The sequence below is a fragment of the Tasmannia lanceolata genome, unplaced genomic scaffold, assembly GCF_043159265.1.
Source record: "Tasmannia lanceolata isolate RefF3 unplaced genomic scaffold, GAP_Taslan_0.1 ptg000008l, whole genome shotgun sequence".
Classification (NCBI taxonomy): domain Eukaryota; kingdom Viridiplantae; phylum Streptophyta; class Magnoliopsida; order Canellales; family Winteraceae; genus Tasmannia; species Tasmannia lanceolata.
The window spans coordinates 34,401,970-34,424,626 of record NW_027518685.1 but is presented as its reverse complement, the minus strand read 5'-3'; the positions used below and the strand labels follow the sequence as shown (position 1 = coordinate 34,424,626).

At 38.7% G+C, this 22,657-nt stretch overlaps 1 protein-coding gene across 3 annotated transcripts in view; it reads right to left on the bottom strand.

The window, feature by feature from the left end:
- Window positions 1-22,657, bottom strand: part of LOC143885267 (CAAX prenyl protease 1 homolog) — a 55,096-nt gene that overhangs the window by 16,258 nt on the left and 16,181 nt on the right. For all 3 annotated transcript variants that reach the window (XM_077389341.1, XM_077389342.1, XM_077389343.1), the window contains 5 exons: window positions 20,080-20,145; window positions 19,801-19,899; window positions 19,600-19,713; window positions 19,216-19,326; window positions 6,308-6,370 (listed from right to left, as the gene is read on the bottom strand). In XM_077389341.1, the coding sequence (XP_077245456.1) occupies window positions 6,308-6,370; window positions 19,216-19,326; window positions 19,600-19,713; window positions 19,801-19,899; window positions 20,080-20,145 (453 nt within the window). The remainder of the gene's footprint in view (window positions 1-6,307; window positions 6,371-19,215; window positions 19,327-19,599; window positions 19,714-19,800; window positions 19,900-20,079; window positions 20,146-22,657) is intronic.

Below are 22,657 nucleotides of genomic sequence, written 5' to 3'. Positions count from 1 at the left end.
GGGCACCATCGACACCTTGGCCACCATTTGAAGTTGAAGTAAGCACAAGAGGGGCAAAACTAGTCCCCTTGTCTCTGATTTTTCCTTCTCGCCTGACATTCTTGGTAAGATTCCCCACTCTCCCTTCAAAAATCTTACCAGATCGGCTTTTTGAAATCCCGTTAAAAACTCTTTTTTTAATGGCGTCCCTTTAAAAGATTTAAGTGGCCTTAATTGTCATTTCTATTAGTAGGGATAGTTGTGTGTTTTCATTGGGGGGCTTTTTGATGAATATAATTTGAGACTTAGGGTTTAGTATTTTGGGAGAGAAATTCCATGGTATGGAATCATGTGAGCAAGAGATTCTAATAGCTTGAGCTACAAGTTTCTCTCTTGTTTTCTTTTAATCCTTGTAGATTACAAGGTTTGATATCAGTTGTAGTTTAAGGATTGGGTATCTCCACACTCAACCACATCAATATCTTCTAGGGCCTGTTCAGTTGCGCACAGGAAACGGAAAGGAAAAGGAAATGACGTGACAGAAGGAAACGGAAAGGAAAAGAAACTGCTAAGAAAGCAATAAGAGTGCGCATTCAGTTGCCAGGAAACGGAAAAGAAACAGTAAAGAAACAACAGGAATGTGCATTCAGTTGCCAGGGAAACGGAAAAGAAACATCACAGAAGTGGTGGAAATATCATTTTCTATGAGAAATTATACGGAGTTAATTTGTATTTTTTCAGGTAAAAATATGGGCAAGCAAACATTAATAATTAAGAAATGAAGGTACTTACTGGGAACAAAAAGGCCATGTTTGGAAATGTTGAAAAAATATTTTACAAAAAGACACAAGAAATATCAGTATTTTAGAAAATATGCAGAAAATAAACATCTTTTTTTATTCTAGTGACTTAACCCTAATTCAACCAAAACCTTTTGTCCAACTGACTTAACCCTAATTCAACCTGATTTATTCAACCCAACCCGATTTCCAAATCGGTCGGGTTGGAACACCCGATTTCCAATCCTATTCTTATTCCCACGGTGAAGGGAATGTTAATTCTAATTCTAGTGTATGGAAAAGCATTAGAATTAGGAATTGGATTTTCACACAGAAATCTCTTTTTCTGATTCTAGTGTTAATTCTAACTCTAATGTTGATTTGGTCCCACACCTCTGTCCTTGGTGTTGGATTTTCACACGGAATCTCTTTTCTCTCCTCCCAAACCATCTCTCTCCCTCTCAAAAAAATGAAAAAAGAAAAAGGAAACTTCAAGGTTTTCTTACACCCTTTCAAGAATATGCTTCACTGGTTCCTTTGATTTATTTTTTTTTGGTATGAACACCAAAATCAGATTTTAGTGATTGAGCTTTGTAGAAACCCACATCTGAAGGAGAGGTTGAAACGAAAAATCCGAAAAAATCGAGGGTTTCATTGCTAAAAATGAAACAAAAAAATTGAAAATCAGAGGGTTTTGCAGGTGGGTTTCAATTGCCGGAGACCCTCTCGCCTGAGATCTCTCGCCGGAGAAAAATGGAAGGGAGAGAGGAAGGGAGAGAGGAAGGGAGAGAGAAAAAAAGAAAAAAATGAAAAGGGGCTGGAAATGAAAAGGGTCTGGAAGAAGAGAGAGAGAGATTACCAGTGGAGTGGAGAGGAGAGGCCGGTGACAACGAGGGCGGGCGGCGAGGAGGGATGGCGGCGAAGGCGGAGAGAAACAGTAGAGAGACTGGGGTTTCTTTCTTTTTTTTTCGCACAAGATACTCGGTTTCATTTTTTGGCGTTGTTGAGAGAAAATACCACGAATCCGTGGGTACGCGACGGATTTTGGGTCGTGGAAAGGGGGTAGCCACGTGGGATTAGAATGATTCCACGTTGGACTTTTATTTTCCTAGCGCTTTCTGTCTCCCCGCAACAAAACGCTCCTTTTAGCGCAAATCCACGGAAAATGACCTCCTTTTCCTTTCTGTTTCCATCTCTTAGCGCAACTGAACAGGCCCCTATAGAAATCTACAAGTGGGGTCGGGTAAGCATTCGAACGACTGTTCTTTGAATCTTAGAAATTTTCCTTGTTCTTGATGTTACTCTATAAGTGTTTGTTGGAATGCCTAAATTCTGATGCATAAAATTCCGATGAGAGCTATGTTGAATTCATGTGCCAAATGCAACTGCTCTAGAAATTATTTTTCCAAATCAGTCCTAAGATACATTCCAGCTTAGAACTACTAATACCTCTGAGAAATCAGACAGGAAGAAAATAAAATTCGCGGAAAACTTTTAGCCTCCAGATTGCCGGTTAAAGTGACTATGTTTGGGAGAAGATGCAGTCCAGACCCGAGAGCTTCATTGGTTTATTCAAGATCAGGATGCCCGCCCTATTCTCAAATATTATTGCATACTAAATGTCAGCCCTAAAAGAGAGTAGTTCATCTTAAATGTTTCAAATTTTAAAAGATTGTCGGCTAAAGTGATTATGTTTTGGAGAAGATGTAGTCCCGATCCGAGAGTTCCATAGGCTTATTTCAGATCTGGATGCCCACTCTATTCTCAAATATTATTGCATACTAAATGTCAGGCCTAAAAGAGAGTAGTTCATCTTAAATGTTTCAAATTTTAAAGAGAGTAATTCTTCTTGCGAACTGTTCGTGTAGCACAATGGTGGAAGTGAATACGCCATAACCAGATTCATTTAGCACATGAATTCAACATAGATCTCATGGAAATTTTAGGCATTCCAACAACCCTTACATAGTAACATCAAGAACTCGGAAAATTTCTCGGATTCTAAGAATCATAGTTCGAATACTCACCTGACAGTCTGACACCTCACTTTCTTGCAGATTTCCAAAGAAGATATTGATGTAGTTGAGAGTGGAGATGCCCAATCCTCAAACTACAACCGATATCAAGCCTTGCAATCTATAAGGATTAAAAGAAAACCAGAGAAAAAGCTTGCAGCTCAGGCTATTAGAATCTCTTGCTTACACAATTGGATACCATGGGTTTCTCCCCCAAAAAACCAAACCCTAAGTCTCAAATTATATTCATCAAAAAGCTCCCCCAATGAAGGAACATGGGGCTTTATAAAGTAGCTCATTACAAAGAAAAATACAACAATCCCTACTAATAGAAATGACAATTAAGGCCACTTAAATCTTCTAAATGACTAAGCAATCCTTACCAAGTGGAATTGACCATTTGGAAAACAAAGGGATAAAATGGCTAAACTACCACTAAGTAACGGAAAAAAGGGAAATTCTTACACTAATGAGCTTTCTAAGCCGATGTAACCTTTTCCCAGGGGATGCTCCTACATCAAACTCCCTATCAAGAAAGAACTTGTCTTCGAATTCCCCACCGCCTCGTCATTGCCGTATTCCACCTGGATAAAAAATGAGAATGATCCATGCTCTATTTAGGACCATAGCTCCGTAGTAATTACGCACTTCTAGTCCTCACCGCTCTTTGGAAATTTAGGACCATCCCCAAAGGTTGTGGTAAGCGGCCTCAAGTTGAAGGAAATGTGCATAAAGCCAAGAGTCAAGTAATAGACTTTGTAGTACTCAACAAGAGGTGTAAAATCTATCTTGGGAAGTACCATAAGGTCTTCTTTTGTTGTCCCTTTCAAACCATGGCTTAAACAATGCTCTAAAATACAAACCTCCTGTCTGAATTTTTCCTCTCCGAGTTTTTTTTTTATGACATAGGGTATCCCCACTCCATTTAGGGTAGAACTAATCCCTACGGATGCATGCAATCACCCGTAAACCATCGGGTAAGCCCGGGGGATTCGAACTCTAGTCTATGGGGAGCATACCCACGACGCCAGCCGACTTGCCAAACCTGTAAGGGTTATTCCTCTCCAAGTTCTTCACTCTCTTGGCCAACCTTAAGTGCAACCACATCATCAATATCAAGAAGTAACATAGCCATGTTTACCTCGGTATCCTCATCCGCATATCCATCCTCAAGCTCAAATGTATAGTTGCCCATGTCAATATGAGTCTCTTCATCAAGTTCATCATGAGTAGCATCTCCATCTTCTATGCCTAATGTAGAAACATCTTGAACATAGTCACTCTTGGAATCCAAGGGCACTTGCTGTCCTATCCTCTTCATCATTTTCCACTTCGAGATGAGTAAAATCCAACTCTAGCTCATGAATTTCATTGCCTTGGCCACTAGCGTCGTCAAGCTCAATACCGATTGCATCCTCTGCCAAAATAATGACCTCCTCTATCTCTTCTTGACGCTCTCTACTTGAAAGGGACTATCATGTGTGCTTTCCCTATCACTGTCATCATCTTTGGCTTCTTTTTCTTGCAAATATGTCGCTCTTTGTAGCCTTGGCTGTACTCATACTGTGCAAAGCAAGGAGATGCATGAACAACGATGGTAGAAGGCTTAGGCCACCTTGGCTAGCCGTGGCGGCAGAGGAGAAGGGTGCGCCACTCATGAATTGAACTCTCTCCCTCTCTCTCTGACCATATACATATGTCCCCTATCTGACCTTAATCCTCCCTTTGATCGTGTTCCTCTCTCCAATCTTCCCTCTCTCTTCGATTGTCTCTCTTTCTATTATAGCCTCACTCTGACAAATCTACATTATGATTGAGCCTCTACTTATTCCAATGTATTGTTCAATTCTTTGGGACCAAAGATGAATTAAGCCCAATCTTTTTCCGCACACAAACTATAAGAACATGCTGTGGTCAGAGGAAGTGATCTGATCTGGTCGACCCTCCTAAAGCCCACTCGTATGTAATGAGAGATCCCAGCCAAGAATTTATAATTCAATGAATAAAGTAAATGTATCATTTTAAAAAAAAATGAATAAAGTAAATGTACCTTGGATTTCAGACACCAGAATCAAAATCAAAAGTTTTGACATTCTGAACAGATAAAATACACACAATCGATCAAGAATGCTTATTCTCACTTCTCAGTAGAATAACCTTTTGGAACACCAACTATTCTTCAGTCAGGTGGCTATCAGAAATTTTTCTACACTACAATACCACATGTAGGAAAACCTTCCATGCATCAATGTGTTATATTGGTTTTAAAACCCCAAACACTCGGAATGCAAACAAAACCTCACTGGTTTGATTGTTAAGAACAGCACATAACACATGCATACTATGAAACTTAATATGACATGGACACATATCATGAAAAAAGAAAATTAATAACAAACTCAAGGACATGATATGAAAAGACTTGCAACAATAAAGTATTGGGAAGAAAAATCTGTAGTTCAACCAAGGATCTCTCTTTAACTGAACTTATTAACTGAGAATGATTCCCACACTTACCAACTCAATCACCAACCTCCTCATCAAAAATACCTAAGAATATCTACTCTGAAAATTTAGGTTTAATAGCGATTTCCAAGACCACCCCTTTGACAGAAATTTCAAACAAGTAAAGACTAAAAATCGTTTGTTGTCTTTGACGTAACCCGTCAGGCTCATTCGAACATGTCTAGTGCAAACATGAAACTCTATATGTTAGATAAAGAAGGGTTTCAGCGAATTTCGTTATCCTGACAACATGTAAGATGGGTCTGAGTTGCATGTAGAGGATAGGGATTGCATCATTTTCCATATTAGGTATTTTACGGTTGTCTTTGACTTCTTCATACACTTTTCTGCATAAAGATGATAATTTTATTCAATCATAAAGAAAAATATATTTTTTGGAACCAGTGAAAGAAAAATGTTCATACAGATTAAAAAAAATAAACTATCATTTTTCGTATTCGGTATTTTACAGTTCTCTTTCACTTCTTCATACACTTTTGTGCACAAAAATGATAATTTTATTCAATCATAAAGAAAAATATATTTTTTTTTTGGAAACGGCGAAACAGATTAAAAATAAATAAACTATCATTTTCCGTATTAGGTATTTTACGGTTCTCTTTCACTTCTTCATACACTTTTGAGCATAATTGGTAATTTTATTCAATTATAATGAAAAAAAAAATTTGGAACCGGAGAAAGAAAATGTTCATACAGATTAAAAAAATAAACCCCTTGCAACATGACATACAAATGTGAATATAGTGCCATCAGTTCCTGCATGCTAATCTCATGACTCTACTCAGACTAATATTTATCCAATCTGATGATTTTATTTTATTTTGCATGATTGTGCGTTCTTGCAAGTGGGTCCAACAACTGCATGTTATATGCTCTGTTATCGCAAGTCGTTTAAGATAGAGCTATAAATAACAAAATGAAATTTCATTCTGAAGTCATAATTTTTTTCCACCAAATGAATATGAATGAAGAATAAGGCAATAATTCTTGTAAGGGGTGCCTTCATACCTGTTGAAGCAATGTGTCGTATAGAACAATGCGCTTATTGTTAAAAAATCCATACATATATGCCTGCCAGATTGAATGATATGAATAAGATTCTAAACAAAGTATCATAAATATAAAGGCATTAATACGCATTAATACGCATTAAAAGCAAATAGCAACATATATAAGGGAATATGATAAGTTTGTGTTATTACTAGTAAATAAGTGGTAAAAACCTTCATAACAACAGCTATTGTACCTTTGGTAGCACAGACAATCAAATCGTCTGCTAAGATAAGCAGTGAAACAGAAATAAGATGGAAAGAGCTATGAGGCTTATAGTCGAACTTCCAATGCGACAGCATTGACAAGTATTAAATATCTTTTAAAAAATAGAATGAAAACGGAAAATTTATTAAGAGAAAAGGGAAAGATAGATAGAGGTGACCAAGAACGTCATGTTTGGCAGCATGTTTCAACCGACGAAACACCCCTTTCCAAAAAAAATACAACAATGCCCTCCAACGGCTAGTTTTCGGTTTTTTGTCCATTTTACCAAAAAAAAAATTTAACTGTTTTGATTGTTTTATAGCCATTGGAAGGCTATTTTCCGTCTTTTTCCATTAGCAAGCACTTGGACCTCTATATAAACCCATCTAAGCCATAATTTTCTATTTCTACCACCACTCATACAATTACTATTCTCTACTAGTTTCTTCTACTCTCTATTATTGTAACACCCGGCCCCACCAAGGGTCGGGAAAGTTAATGATTTTATCTAAATCTTGGTTGTAGATCCCCCGATCGAAGATTAACGGTTTAGATCTTCGATTGGAGCTTTTCGGACCGTCAAAATCGCACTTACTATAAATAGTAAGTCCATTTTTACTATAAATAGTAAGTCCGAACTTACTATAAATAGTAAGTCTGTTTTAACTATAAATAGTAAGTCCGAACTTACTATAAAAAGTAAGTCCCTTTTTACTATAAATAGTAAGTGGGACCACTTAATATATATTTTGTAGTTAATTTATTAAATAAGATAAGATTAGAGACCTAATAAAATTAAACACTTATCATTCCTTTTAGAGACTTAGAATAGGAAACCTTTTATAAAAAGGTTATATATAGGAATCAAAACATGAGTTTCCTCTCCTTGCGCACGCCATCCCAAAACCGAGAGAGAGAGAGAGAGAGGAAAAGAAAGAAAAGAGAAAAAAAAGAAGAACATAGAAGTAAAAAAAAAAATAGGGGTTTCCAATAAGGTAAGTGCTTAAACTTGAAATTTTGTTTTAATTATTAGGGTTTTCTATAATCTAAGATGAAAAAGAAACTTTTCTAATCAAGAAGAGAGGGTTTCGTGGATTTTCTTTGGGGTTTTGTTGTCGGAACCCTAACCAATTGTATTATCACTCTAGGGTTTCAACCTAGAGTGATAATAAATGGGTTTTAAGGGTGAATACATCATAATAATAGGTTTCCAATATTTTAGGAGGTTTTTTTCAACAAAATCAGCACAAAACAGTAGTAAATAGGGTTGTTTTGTGTGTACTTTTTGTAGAAATAGCATATAGTATATGTATAAGATTCTATATGAAATGGGTGATATGTATATACAATATATAGGTATTTAAGCGCGATTTTCGATCAAAATCAGCACCTAAAAGTAGCTGAAAATTTATTTAAAATGTTGGTTTCAGATGTGTTGGATGCACAAGTATGGAATAACAACATATATGAATTAGTTTAAGATAAAACGACCATCGAGTATGTGTTTTAATCATGTTTTGGCGACTGTTTTTTGTAAGAACAGCCCATATATGTGTTAAATAATAATTGTTGGATTTGGGCGATGGGGAAAAGTGTTTTTTTAAACTTAAATGGATCTGTTGGGGTAACTACTTAGTAAAAACAATCCTTTAAGTAAAAATCATATGGCTTAAATTAAGGCCTTTAGGAAGGACTAATGTATGCTATGGTTAGTGGGTTAAAAGACTAACATCCTACCAAATTTAAATCATAAATGTTACAAAAGAATTGGAAAAAATGACAAGGGATTTTTAGGATAAAAAGAATGACATAGGAATAAATTAGGGAAGTGAAAATACTAGGGAAAACAAATAGGTTAATGGGGAGCAAAGAAAATAAAGAAGTACTTGAAACATCAAATATATTTGGATTGACACCTATGCGACATGTCATGATTACAAGCTTTCTTCCGAGTGACACCTAGAACGTGGTATTTTGACTCCTTCCACTCGAGAAACCGAAGGCAAGTGATGACTGACTTTTATAATATTAGTTACAATTATGATTTTTGTGATTATACTTTTGTTTCCTATGATTATTCGCATTATATTTCCACCCATGCCATTGAATTAACTGATTGTCCCCGTAGAATTTCCTGTAATAGGACTTTTTATTTTAAGCCATAATCTAAATACAAGATATTTTTGTATTGGCCTCGTACTAAAGTACAAGAAGGTTATAGAACTACGTGTGGCCACTTACCGACGGGTTTGTGATGATTTTCATCGTGTAGATACTTATGAGGAGATAGATATGACCCATATACCTCGTCGAGATGACAAGATATTTCTCGTAGTTTACCTGTTTCTATATGTTCTCTGTATGATTAAGGCTCTCTTATATGATTCCATGATTTGCTATCTTTAGTATATTCCTTGACATTCTCACCTGCTTATTGATATTCTTTATCCTTAGAAATAAATCTTATAATTCTTATTGTTTTTCCTTATCACATGTGAATGCCATGAGAAACCCTTTATAATGCAGATTTTCATTCTTGTCACTTTTATTATCCAAGCCAGTCACATGAGCTTGCTGTTTGACTTAGATTATTTTTCAGATGAGAAAATTCAGGAGACTTTGCCGATGAACATGTCTAGGTGGCACTTAGGATGGAAGAGAGAGCACTCATAGTATTTCTTTTAGGGTTTAGATAAATCATGTAATAGACATTTAGTTAATGGAATAGAATTGTTTAGTTTTTGTTTCCCTTTTTTGGGTAGCGATTCGGATTTTGGGATTTGGAAAAAAAAATTATGTCTAAAAATTTGCCCCAAATCCGGGTCGTTACAATTATTCTCTACTTTCTTCTATACTAATCTCTAAAGAGTGTTTTTCTTTTAAATACTAGGGTCATATATTTTTTTCTTATATTTTTTTTAGCAATTTTTTATTTTTTTGGATTTTTTAATTTCCGGACGTCGTAGCGTCATTTCCGAAACAAAACACCAAAGAGTTCCTTTCCACTGGCTAAAACGAAACGGCGAACAAAACGAAATCTATAACTAAGGAATTAAGAGAAGCTTTTATCTCACTGGCCAATAGGTTGGGCGCACTCACCTATCACTTAAACCCCAACAAGGAGAGGCCAGAGGGGAGAAACCTAATTCTATGGACATTAATTTGCACATTCCCCTCCCCCCCCCAAAAAAAAAAAAAATAGCAGCCGCCCAAGGTAGACATCTCTCCCTCCCCATTCTCCTTCTTCGACTTCTTTTCACCTCATCTTCGCTCTTCTTTCTTTCCCTTCTCTCCTTTCCTTTCTCATTTCTGTTGTCCTCTTTTTTCCCTCCTTTTCTCTTCTTTCTTTTCCCCTACCCCACGGTCTTCTTCTCCTTCACAGTCATGCAACTGGATCACGGTCTACAACTGTGCCAGCCCCCTTTATCCTTCCTTCTCTCATTTCCCCATTTCTCTTCTTTTCTCCTTTCTTCCACTCTTTCACTAGTATTCTCCCAGCAGTTTCTGCAACCTGTAGGGCTGTCAGCCAGCCAGTTGCACAGCCAGCCGGTTATGCAACTGCTTATAGCCAACAGCCCTCCCCTCTCTCATTTTGTTTCCTTGAACTTCCTCTACCTTCCCGGTTGTCAATTCATCTATCCCGCACCAGTAGTGCATCTGACAACAGCCAACAGTTGTTTCTCTTTCCTCCCTTCACTTGGCTGATCACATTCCTCGTGATAGTCCTTCCACCCTTCTTCTCCACTCTTTCCTCTGCACTTACAGCCCCTACCATTGTGGGTATCAATGATCTTTCTCAGCCTTATGTCACTTTTGGCTGCAGTTTTATATCTTATATTAGTGATGTTGCTGCCCAGGCTGTGCGCATGCATATTCCCACCATATTTCCCCACTTTGTCATGATATATTGGTGACTACTACAGCCCTTGGACTGATTGGACTTCCAGTGCCTCCCCACCCCTCCTCTTGGGCCTTCTACTTTACAAGATTTAAGGCCGATGTGCATAACACTGGGTGAGATCTGACATATCTCAGTTTCTTGCCTTCTTAGACCCAATTTCGTTACTGACACCCCCTTTTTTGCTACCCCCTTTTTTGTTACCGACAACCACTTGGCTAGCTACTCTCTCACCTGACTTTATTCTAGAGACAATTTCCCATAGATAGGTGATAATTATGGACCCTAGTGTATTCATTTTCTATATTTTCAAATTGTAATCTGACGTCAAAGACTTTGTTGCCCATATCTATATATTTGATATCTTTTGATGTGAATAGTTGTTGCAAAATATGTTCGGAAAGAATTAAGTTTATTGATGAATGATCTTAAAAGCAAACTTATAAGTGAAAACCCTAGTGAGATTTGATCGACTTTCGCATGCTTAATCTGGTTTTGGAATTAATAGTTCTAATTTTAATGAAAATTTCAAAAAAAACATAAAAAGGATAGTGCTAACTTTAATGAAGGCTTGACACATTGATCTCCTAAATGTTCTCCAACGTGCCCATGAACCCTAGGTTTGCACCAAGTTGGCATCAGAGCGTAGATTCGCATCAAGTTGGTATCAGAGCCTAGATTCACAACAACTGGTATGACTTCAAGAACCAAAGATAAAGGAAAAGCTTAAGGGCTGCTTCAGAAGATGGGTCGACTGATGTCAGGTTGGGAAAGAGGCTTGGATACGTAAAGATGATGTTGAAAAAATGGAATCAGAGAAACCTCCAGCACTGGAATCAAAGGAAAGCTAATATTTTGGATCATATTAGGAAGATTGAGACTTTGGTGGAGGATAATGGAGCGGAGTCTTGGAATTTAAAGAAAAAGTGTGGCCAAAAGAAGTACCAATTGGGTGGTGGTTCTGAAAGAAATTTTTTGGAGACTGAGGTCCAGATCTAAACGGCTTAGAGAATGGGATAAAATTACCATGTATTGCCCGAAATCGCCAGCGCTAGAAAGAGAAATAGCCGTATTCAGCCTTTACATGATGGCGAAAGAAGTGACAACAAGGAGGCTATCATTGATGGGATAGTCAAGTTTTATAAAGGCGAGGCCATCATTGATGGGATAGTCAAGTTTTATAAAGAGTTACTCTAGTGAGGAAGAGAACCTCACCATTCCCGAAAGAATTGGGTTCGACCAGTTAGGCACCTCGGATCATGGGTTTTTAGAGATGTTGTTTGAATTAGAAGAGATTAAGATGGGGTTTTTCTCCCTGGAAGGAGACTGTGCACTTGGGCTGACGGATTTTGTCTAGCATTCTTCCAGGAATATTGGGAAGTGGTGAAAGATTATTGTATTGCTCTCAGCGAGGCCTTTTATGAAAATCTTGAGTTAAACAGGAGTATGGGCATCACGTTCACAGTGCTTATCCCTAAAATTGAAGGGCCGAAAGGATAACAGACTTTGAACCGATTAGCTTGGTGGGCTATATGTTTACAAAGTGTTGGCAAAAGTCATGGCGAACAGGATAAAGGTGTTACATTCAGTTACAACTCCCAACCAGAACGCTTTTAATAGAGGACTACACATCTTTGACGGAGTCTTGATTGCTATCGAAATGGTGGAATATTTTTCCAAGATTATGCATTGAGGCATTGTTTGCAGACTGGGTATGGAAAAGGCTTACAACCGAGTGGATTGGAGATGTTTCGATTACCTTATGGGGTGAATGGGCTCTGGCAGCAGATAGCGAGATTGTATTTCAAGATGTATCGCTTCAGCATGGTTCTCTATTTTGATAAATGGATCCCATCAAGGCTTTTTAAATCATTTCGAAGCTTAATGTTTACGATTGTAACTGAATCTTTCAATAGAATGATAGGTGTGGACTCGTTGAGGGACTTAGGATGGAAGTTCAGGCATGGGCATTGATATCACCAACCTCCAGTATGTGGTATGTGGATAGTAGTGAGAACACTGTATTAAAGATTAAAGCTATCATCCGATTCTATGAAGTGGTTTATGGGCAAAGAACAAATTTCAGCAAGTCAAAGTTGAGCATTTGAACCTCTCCGGCGCAGAAAGGATAGGTTTGCATTTCCGCTCATATGCTCAGTAGATCACATCCCCTCGATATGCTTAGGCATCCCTATATGTGAAGGGAGACCAAAGTTGAGCATGTGGGATTTGGTTGTTGAGAAAGTAGATAGATGTGTGTGTGTGTGTGGGACGGCGGGGGGGGGCGGGGGGCGGGGGGCGGAGAGAGATTTACCTTAATTAAGGCGGTTTTAGCCAACATTCTGATTTACTACTTGTGTTTATTTTGGAGTCCGACAAAAGTTATTAAACGTATTGAGCAACTGCAGAAAAATTTTCTTTGGGAGGAAGAAAAGAAGAAGTTTTATCATGTTAAATGGAGGATGTGCAAGCCTAACTATTGGTTTGGGCTTCCGCAATGTAAGAGCCATGAGCAAAGCACTCCTTGGAAAGTTTCTTTGGAGATATGGGGAGGAGAGGAACCCATTGTGGATACATATTATAAAACACAAATATGAGAATAGTAGTTAAATTTTGGAAAGATAGGTGGCGTAAAGGGGGCCTCTTGAACTTTTTTAAAACGACCTTTATGCAGTAGCTATGGTTGAAGAAGCTATGCTTCGAGCATCCTCTGATCGCTCTTGAGGCAGAGTGAACTCGAAACTAAGGTTTCGACGGAATTTCTTTGAAAATGAGTTAGACAGGGTTGCACTGATCCTAGATTGGTTGGATGCCACATCCATTAAGATGGATGGTAGAGATAAAAACCAATAGATCTTTAGATGGATGGTGGAGATAAAATGGTATAGATCTTAAGATGGATGATAGCGATAAAAGGGTATACATCTAGAACTCTATTTAGTGTTTAACATTAAATAATTTTAGTATCATCTCCTTCAAGTTGTGTCGTCCTCTCCAGTTAGTGGAGTGTGGAGAATTCCAGCTCCGCCTAGAGTGTGTGCCCTTGGCTGGATGATTATTTGGATGACTGTTGGATAAGATCATGACGGTCGACCATCTTCATAATCGAAAGGTGCAGATCATTGCGCCTTGGGTTTAGGGGCGAGGGAAACCGATGACCACCTTTTCATTCAATGCAGGGCTACTAGGGAGGTTTGGAATCGCATTCAATGCGGATCGTTGCACCTCGTATTTTCGGGGGCTGGATGACTATGTTGGATAAGATCATGACGGTCGACCATCTTCGTAATCGTAAGGTGCAGATCATTGCGCCTTGTGTTTAGAGGCAAGAGAAACCGATGACCACCTTTTCATTCAATGCAGGGCTACCAGGGAGGTTTGGAATCGCATTCAATGCGGATCATTGCACCTTGTGTTTTCCCAGCTAGGCTCAACGATCTATTTGAGAGCTGGACTGCCGCTTCTTGTCCTAAAAAAGTATTCTTTAGAGGTCAGTTTTGCTTGCTACAGTTGGCAATTTATAGAGAAACAAATAGTTGTCTATTCAAGAATGTCTCCAAAGGATCCCATTCCAATTTTACGAAGGCGATGTGCTTGATGAGCATAGATTCTGCGAAGCATTAGGGACATCTCTAGCTATGCCTTGAACCAATTTTGGATGGAGGTTGTGCAGAGAATATCGATGTCCTTTCAACTAATTGAACTTCTCCTAATTTGAGCAAGGTGAAACTAAACTTTGATGAATCGGATTTAGGTAATCTGAGCTCTGCTGGAGTGGAGGGATCCTCAGAGATGGACACGGGCGAATAAAATGGGTGTTTTTTTTTTGGCCCAATCAATATCAAGGATTCCAAAAAGGCGGAGATGATGGCTATTTTACATGGTATTAAGCTCAATGATAATCGAGACTTGGATCTTTTGCTCGTGCAAGGGGATTTGTTGAATGTGATTAGGTTGATGGACCATAGGAATCCCAAACCTTGGAGGTTTGCGAGTGCCATTGAAAAAATACAGAAGCGCTTGGGGGCCAAAAGATTATTGTTCAGCATGTTAGGTCAGCCAATAGCGACGCTGATCGACTGGCTCAAGCAGGAGTCGGGAGAGCCCACTGGGGAGTTATTCGATTTCCTTGCTCCTTGATTACTCTAGTTTTTTGTATCTTCTGTGTTTATGAGGTTCCTGATCTTGATTCTCTTATAGTTGTGTTGAATAACATGTATTAGCGTAGTTTAGTCATTAGGTGTATGTTAGAGGGTATTGTTGTCATTGTACATCACTTGCCCTATATGGGCCTATATATACAACATATCGATAAGGAGCTCCCTAGTGGAGACTCTCCATCATCTCCTTCACTCCTCGTCTTCTTCCTATCTTCTACCCTAATCTCATTTCTAACATGGTATCAGAGCAAAGATCCTTTGAGAAGGGGTAGAAGGAAAGAAGAAGAGTCTATCATCCCCACGCCATTCTGTCTCTCTCTCTCTATCTCTCTCTCTCTCTCTATCTCTCATCTCTCGTCTCTCGTCTCTCTTCTCTCGTCTCTCTCTCTTTACTTTACGTGCAAGGTGTTGTTTCCTCTTTTATTTTTTCGAAGATCTCTCATCAAATCTCCCTAATCCTTCTCTCTCGGTATTCTCTCTCTTTCTCGCAACTCTCTCTCGCTCTCTCACATATCTCTTTTTTCATTTTCCTGTTTTTGGAGTTGTCATAAATCACAAAGAAAAAAAATATCCTAAAATCTCTCCCCCAAATCTCTCAAAAATATCTCTTTCCCTTCTTTTTGGTTCTCCATCCCAAAATCTCTTTCTTCTCCAAGTCCATACCCTTGTTGGGTTCTTTCTAGTTTCTTTCACCCCTCTTTATTATTAAATCCTTTCTTTCATGTTTTTGAGTCTCTTCCCCCACCCTCTCCATCCTAATATCTGTCCTATCTCCTCGAGATTCATTGTCTTTTATGTCTTTTGTGTTGTTCTTCAAGGTGCCCACCAAGTGTTCAGTGAAATGTCCGAAAGAGATTCGGTGCCTTGGATGTCTTCTTTTCGTTCCAAGTTGAAAGCCTTTGGCTTCAACTTGAGGGGGAGTGTTGTCTAGTGTTGTCATCTCTTTCTTTCCATTGTTTTGTATATCTTTTGTGTTGATGCCATCTCTTCCTTTACATTGTCTAGTGTTGTCTTCTATGTCTTCTTATGTCTTTTATGTTGTTCTTCAAAGGTGCACACCAAGTGTTTGATAAAATATCTAAGAGAGGTGTAGTGCCTTGTTTGTCTTCGTTCGTTTGTCTTCTTCTTCAAGGCTTACACCAAGTGTTAGATGGAATGTCCGAGAGAGGTCATTGCAAGTTGAAGGTATTAGACCTTCAACTTGAGGGGGAGTGTTCTCATGTAGTTCTTTTCTTTTTTTTATTTGAAAGATGACAATTTTATTGATACTATGGAAGTTACATTAGGGACCAGAGGTCCCGACTTGGAATACATAGAATCAATTAACAATGGCTAAGAGTATACTCCTCGACCAGTTAGAAAAAGGAGAAAATCTACTACTTCATCCACTACCATTGACCACTCATCCAAGCACTTCCCACTCATCGCACAAATTGAGAACCTTCCTACTGCATAGCACCACCCCAAGGCCTACAAGATCGAATCCAACAAAAGGTGACATATTTGGGGCCTCTCATGCAAGGCTTACCTCAAAACTGACTTGTCATCACCATTTAGATAGTCATTTAGTTTGGTGATCCAGACAAGCCAATAAAACCTGAAGAGACTCAAACATGCAATGCTGAAACAGGGACTCTTGCAGATATACATCACCAGATGACTGGATCAAAACTTACAGAGAGTCGTTGATCGTCAGATCTTCCTTCACCATACAACAACCCATCGCCTTTAAGCAGGGACGTATTTGACTCCATCTGATACAAACTCCGAGCCCCAAAAACCTAGTGAGATCCCAGAACAAAATAGAGAGGGAGAGTTGATTATTTAAGGGGGCTAGCTTTCCAGGAACCTCAAAGGAGGCCATTCCTGCTTTGTTAGGGTTTCTGTCTTTAGAGCTAGAGGGAGAGGGCCTTTAAATAGCAAACCAGGGGACCTTGGAACCTCCGCTTCTAGGGGAAAGTGGTATGGATCTGGCAATATGCTTCCCTCGCTACCAACAAGTGTACAAAAAATCAATGCGTCTGACTGCTTTTCAACCTCGGACACCCAGCTATAGGTTTAGCTATAGATGGGGCCAAGCCTAAGAGGCCTGGAATAGAACTTTAAAAGTCTAAATAATCTGCTAAATTTCTTCTTAGCACCAGGCTTGGAACCCAAGATGGAGGTCAACTTTCTCATAATGAGCTGATCTTAGGAACTTAAATCCCTGACGGGGAAGGTTACATCTTTGAAAAGACCGTCAGGGGCACGATTGACGAAGACTTTCCTGGCAAATGAAGCGTGCTTCCGACTGAAGTGAAGGGTAGGTTTCTTGGGACTCACCCTTGATGCTACTAAATTTTCACTCCTCTGTGCAAATCCCATCAAGCCTGTTTCTGGAATATCTAACGGCTCAATCTCAGACTTACCAACAAGGCAGATTGAATTTAAATTTGAAATTCCAATGGGTCCCACCAGTTCACCAGACAAGGGTCTAGAGGTTGTCGGAATCCGATCCGCCATAAGGGAGGAATCTGATTCCAGGTTGGCAGAATCGAGGATTTCCTCCAAGAGCTCAACCCCGATGGGGTAGTATTAGTCAAAGATTTTGAGCTTTACTCCAGAGATAGGGAAGAGCCATCGAGGGGCTAGAATCCTAGCCGAAACGAAACTCATGTAATTTTGATGGTTGCCCTCCATCTTAGTTGCAACGACCTTGCCAAAGAGGCTCCCTAAAGCCTCCACCGTCGAAACTGCCCGGCATGCTAAGGGATGCCATAGAAACAGACCCAGAGCAACTCCTCTCCTTGAATAAATCCCTTCTTCCATGGTGAGAGGGAAAGTAGGTGGTTGTCCAAGGCCGCAAGTCCCTTAGCAAGGACCTGTAAAGCCTGCAATTCTGATTCAAACATGAAAATAACTTCGTCCTTTGCCAGTATAGAAGGGCAATGTAACGACGGCAATTGCTAGGACACTTGTGCCCATTGCCACAACTCCTGCAATGTTTCATTCTGATTCTTCTTTTTCCCAATCAAGCAGGATCTGAGGGAGCCTAATCTCACATCTACTTCTTTACCTGAGATTGATAAAGCCGTTGAGTCTTTGTGGCGTAAAATATAGTTCTCATGTAGTTCTTTGTGTCTTTTCTTTAGGGGGAGAGTTCCTTTTTTTTCTTCATTTTGACTTCTTAGTTGTTTGTCTTCTTAGTTGTCTTTTCTTGGGGGAGTGTTGCCGTCTTTGTTGTCTTTTCTTTACGTGGAGTGTTGTCTTAATATCGTCTTCTTGTGGGATTGTTGTCTTATCTCTTCGTGTTGTCTTGATATTGTCCTCCTTGCCTTGTCATGTCTTCCCTCATGTAGTCTCCTCCAAGGGGGAGTATTGTTGGCGATTATGTTCTTCGTCTTTTCGGCTTTAAGCCTTATCATCTCTTTTCCGGGTGATGGTTTCCATTCCCATCGTTGGTCAGCTCTCTTACAGGCGATGGTCTTTTCCCGTCGAACTCTCTTTTTCGGGCGATGGTATCCCCATCATTGATCGGCTCTATTTTCAGACGATGATATTCATGCCGTTGACCTTGTCTCCAAACAATGGTGTCCCCATCGTTGGTTGGTTATCTTCTCCTTCATTTTCTTCCTATTTTCAGGCAGCAATGTTCATGCTGTCGACCTTGTCACCACACGATGATTTTCCCATCATTGGTTGGTAATCCTCTTTCTATTTTGTTCTTATCTTCAGTGGTTTCCCAATCGGTGGTATCTTCTCTTGGCGTTGTGCTGCTTCGCCGATGTTCGCCGCGCTCACCTTTGGTGTGCCCTTTTTTGCTAGTCGTGTACCGTATTGTTCCTACCATGGCGCCTCCATTGCTCGTGATATGCCGATCTGTTCGTTGTGCTCTCATTCAAGGGGAGGCCTTGTTTGATCGCTCTCGCTGTTGTGCTACTTCAGGAGAGCTGCTTCTTTTGATGGTCGTTGATCTCGATGCTATACACTATGGCCTTTACTACTTTTTATTATGCTTTTCATTATGTATTCATCACACCAGCTTGAGGAGTGTTATACCAAGATGGGTGTGTGGATAAGCTTGTTGTACTCTTTGTTATTTGTAGTTGGTTGTTGTGGTCTCCTTTGTAGCAAGCTGGAGTTCCATAGTATATACATATATACACTCCAGCTTGAGGGAGGGTGTTGAATAACATGTATTAGGGTAATTTAGTCATTAGGTGTATGTTAGAGGGTATTGTTGTCATTTTACATCACATGCCCTATAAGGGCCTATATATACAACATATCCATGAGGAGCACCCTAGTGGAGACTCTCCTTCATTCTTCTTCTTCCTCTCTTCTACGCTAATCTCATTTCTAACAAGTTGACCACCTCGGTCTCTTGGGCTTTTCTCATTCTTAATAAAAGCATTCACCATTCCCAAAAACAGAAGTAATACAGCTGATAAGGTAATTACTGCAACCTCTTCTACAGTGAAAAGAAAACAAGGAACGAGAAATAAAATAGAAGGCAATGAACATTACAATAAATATTTGAAGTTCATGAACAAGTACCATAGTGATGACAACGATCACGGAGTTGAAAGATAAAAAAAATGACTAAATAACTGAATGCTCACATTACTATGGCTTGACCTTGTAGATCCATCAACAACGAAGAGCTTTTTTAAGGGAAACTTGAGGGATGAGGCCAGCTTCTCAATTTTCCCCCTTAAATTTCCTTCAGGGAGCTATGCCAATGCAACGCACAAAGCAAAAAATAATAGCACTAGTCAACACCATTCCCCCAAAAAAAAAAAAAAACAGCACTAATCAACTAAAAGAAATCAGATACAAATGAACAAAATATTTTCATCATAGAAGAGAAATGCGGATAACTCGACAAGAAGACAAATGAACTACGGAAAATAATTCATCGTGTCCAAAAAAAGACCATAAGAACTTGCAGGTTTAAAGCAACCCACACAAGCTCCCAATAAGTAATGCAAGTACTTGGTACTCACTGGTGTGAACTTATTGAAAAGTGGAGCTATTAGAATAGGATATAGCGTCATCATCACGATGGACAGAACAAACATGAAACCCCAAAGATAGATAGCCAAGTAAGGGCCTCCTTTCTGCAACAAAAAATTAGGATATTAATATTAAACTAATCAAAAGAGTCCATAGGAATTCTTCTGCAAAAAAGTAGCATAGTGTAATACCTGAACGATAACAATGATTGTAGCCACTATTGGTGGACCAAGTAAGAGGGAGAGGCAAATGCTTTTGAACATGTCCCTAAAGAACAGCCATATAGTTTGCTGCAAACAAGAAATAAGTTTTGAAAGGCTTTTTAGCAAGGAAGATAAAGAGTGTAAATCGATTGGAAAACATGAAATTGCGTGAAACCAGAGCGTGCATAATTATATGCACTTCAGGTGGCAAGCATGATAGAGATATAGAAAAAATGAGATGAAAAGGGCCCAAGAAACATGACAAACTTTATTGAAACCATGGCGAGCCTCGATCACGAAGGTTGAATATAGCGAAAATGGCAAGTCAATGATCTGCACGAAAATAAGCAGTGTCACTATTATATTGCATGTATTATAAGAGGGCAGTGGAGCAGATCCAGATATTAAGGGCGTGTTTGGCTGCCAGGAATTTGTTTTCATGATAAATCGGCGTCTCCAAGTGGAGATGAGGGTGAAATCCCAAAAAATCAGGAAACAAAATCCCGGAAACTAGTATTTCCTGTGATGAATTGCTGCTAAAATAATAATTAGGAGGGTGAAATCCCAAAAAATCAGGAAACAAAATCCCGGAAACTAGTATTTCCTGTGATGAATTGCTGCTAAAATAATAATTAGCAACTTCCAGGATTTTGTTTCCTGACTTTATGGGATTTCACCCTCATCTCCACTTGGAGACGCCGATTTATCATGAAAACAAATTCCTGGCAGCCAAACATGTCCTAACTTCCATAAACTTCTGCAGGACTATATAGGGAAAGGCATAGTAAACAAAAATTTAAATGTTCAGCAAAGCCTGAACGTTCTTATCCTTAAAACTAAACATAACTTGCTCTTGCCAGTAGGAATATTTTCATAAGAAGAAATAAAGTAAAAAACAAGTACTTGAAGTGTTATACAAACACGCGTATATTGCAAAATAATAATTAAATAATGGATGTTGCATTTACATTACAAAGGATTTTGTACTGAAATTCCTAATTCAATAATTTTTTTGAATGATTTCCTAATTCAATAGTTCAACTTATGATTATTATTCTAAAGTACATCCATAACTTACAAACCCGTAAAAGGCCTACTACATACTTGCATAAAAATAAATGATGCATCTTTGAGGTAGACCAAGTTTAAATTATAGATACTTCTAAATGCATCCTGTTGCCCGCAGGTCTACTTCAGAGGAAACCACTCACAAATACAGGTAGTAATATTCCCTCTAAAGGTGACTGATGACGCAGATGATGTCAGTTAAGTTTATTTACTACTTTGTTCACTATGCACAGGTAGTTCAGAAGAAACAAACCTTTAATGCCAAAAGAGCTACATGACCACACTGTTTTTAAATGCTTCATAAGTAAGATATCAAGGGGTGGGGCATGTAGCTCTAAAACATTTATATGCGATATATACAAGGATCTTTGAATTGTTATGGGAGTTGATTTATGCCTGAAGGTGCGATCAAGTGATCTGAAAACCAATACAGCAGTGGGAGATGATATCTACAGACTAACGTCGTGAAGCTAAAAATTGAGAACATAAAGTTAAAATTATGTTAATTTAGCACAGTTTGCCAAAACTCCACCGGAACACGAAGCAACCTAGACGCCCTATACCAAGGGTTCACGTGTCTGAGAGAAGTTGCTAAATCCAGATGAACTTGAACACACTTTACAATCTCTTAACAGCCATCAAAATAATCCACCCTAGATTCATTCTTCTAGCTAGCAATAAGGAAAGCTTCTCCGGCACTGTCGATTATAGAACACAATGTCAGGCTGCAACATTGTTCATCAAAGAATCTACAGCCCTATTTCACTGGGTTAAGAAGCACAGATGAACATTTGCTATCATAGCATATTGAATAATAATGTCACTGAAATTTTTCTAAAATAATGTCAATATTCATGGCCTTCTCAATATCCAGCGGTCATTGAAATGGATTACATTTGAATAGCAGTCAATGACCCACCCAACTGAACACGGTCCTTCGTCATACCACTAGAAAAAAAATTATTTAGCTCTTTTATACAGGAAAAAGGAGCTTCACCTCTCCTTTTCCACTTAAAACTGACATAATACTGACAATCTAGAAATCCAGCCTGCATTGACATAGGAATGAGGAGTGAAGATTTAATACATTCTTCAAAATCGCTAACTTTTGTATTTATGAAGAAAATCAGATATTAGAGAGAGGTTTTTGAGTGGATGTTTGGTTGCTGGGTTTTTTTTGTTCCTGGGAGTTATGTGGGAGAAAAAATACCCTGGGAGATAGGTGGGGAAAAAAAAGTCCTAGAAGTATCCTGGTAAAATAAAAATCCCATGTTTGGTTGACCGGATTATGGTGGGAAAAAAAAAACCTTTCTTTGGTTGCTTGAACTGTTGGGTAGAAAAAAATTCTTCTCAAGCTTATTTTTGGTTACTGAGTTTATTTTTGTTCCTGGGGTTATCTTGGGATGGGATGAAAAGGCAATCATTACAAAAGTGGGATTAAAAAATTCACCCCACAAGTAATCATTACAAGAGTGGGATTAAAATAAACCTGGTGCTAAAAGGCAACCAAACATGGGATGGGACCAAAATTTAACTTACTCTCCCACATAACTCCCAGGAACAAAAAAAAGGCAACCAAACAGAGCCCTCACAATACAAGTAGTCAAACTTTTAGTATGAAAGTTCATACAATGAATATTCTAGGATGGCAAGCGATGGTCAAACAAGCACTTAAGCATTGGATCAATTCAATTATAAATTTAAATTGATAGGATTTAGTCCAACAGGGAAGTATAGTTGGTCCAGTCATGTTTTCTTTAAGAACACAGAGTTCCAA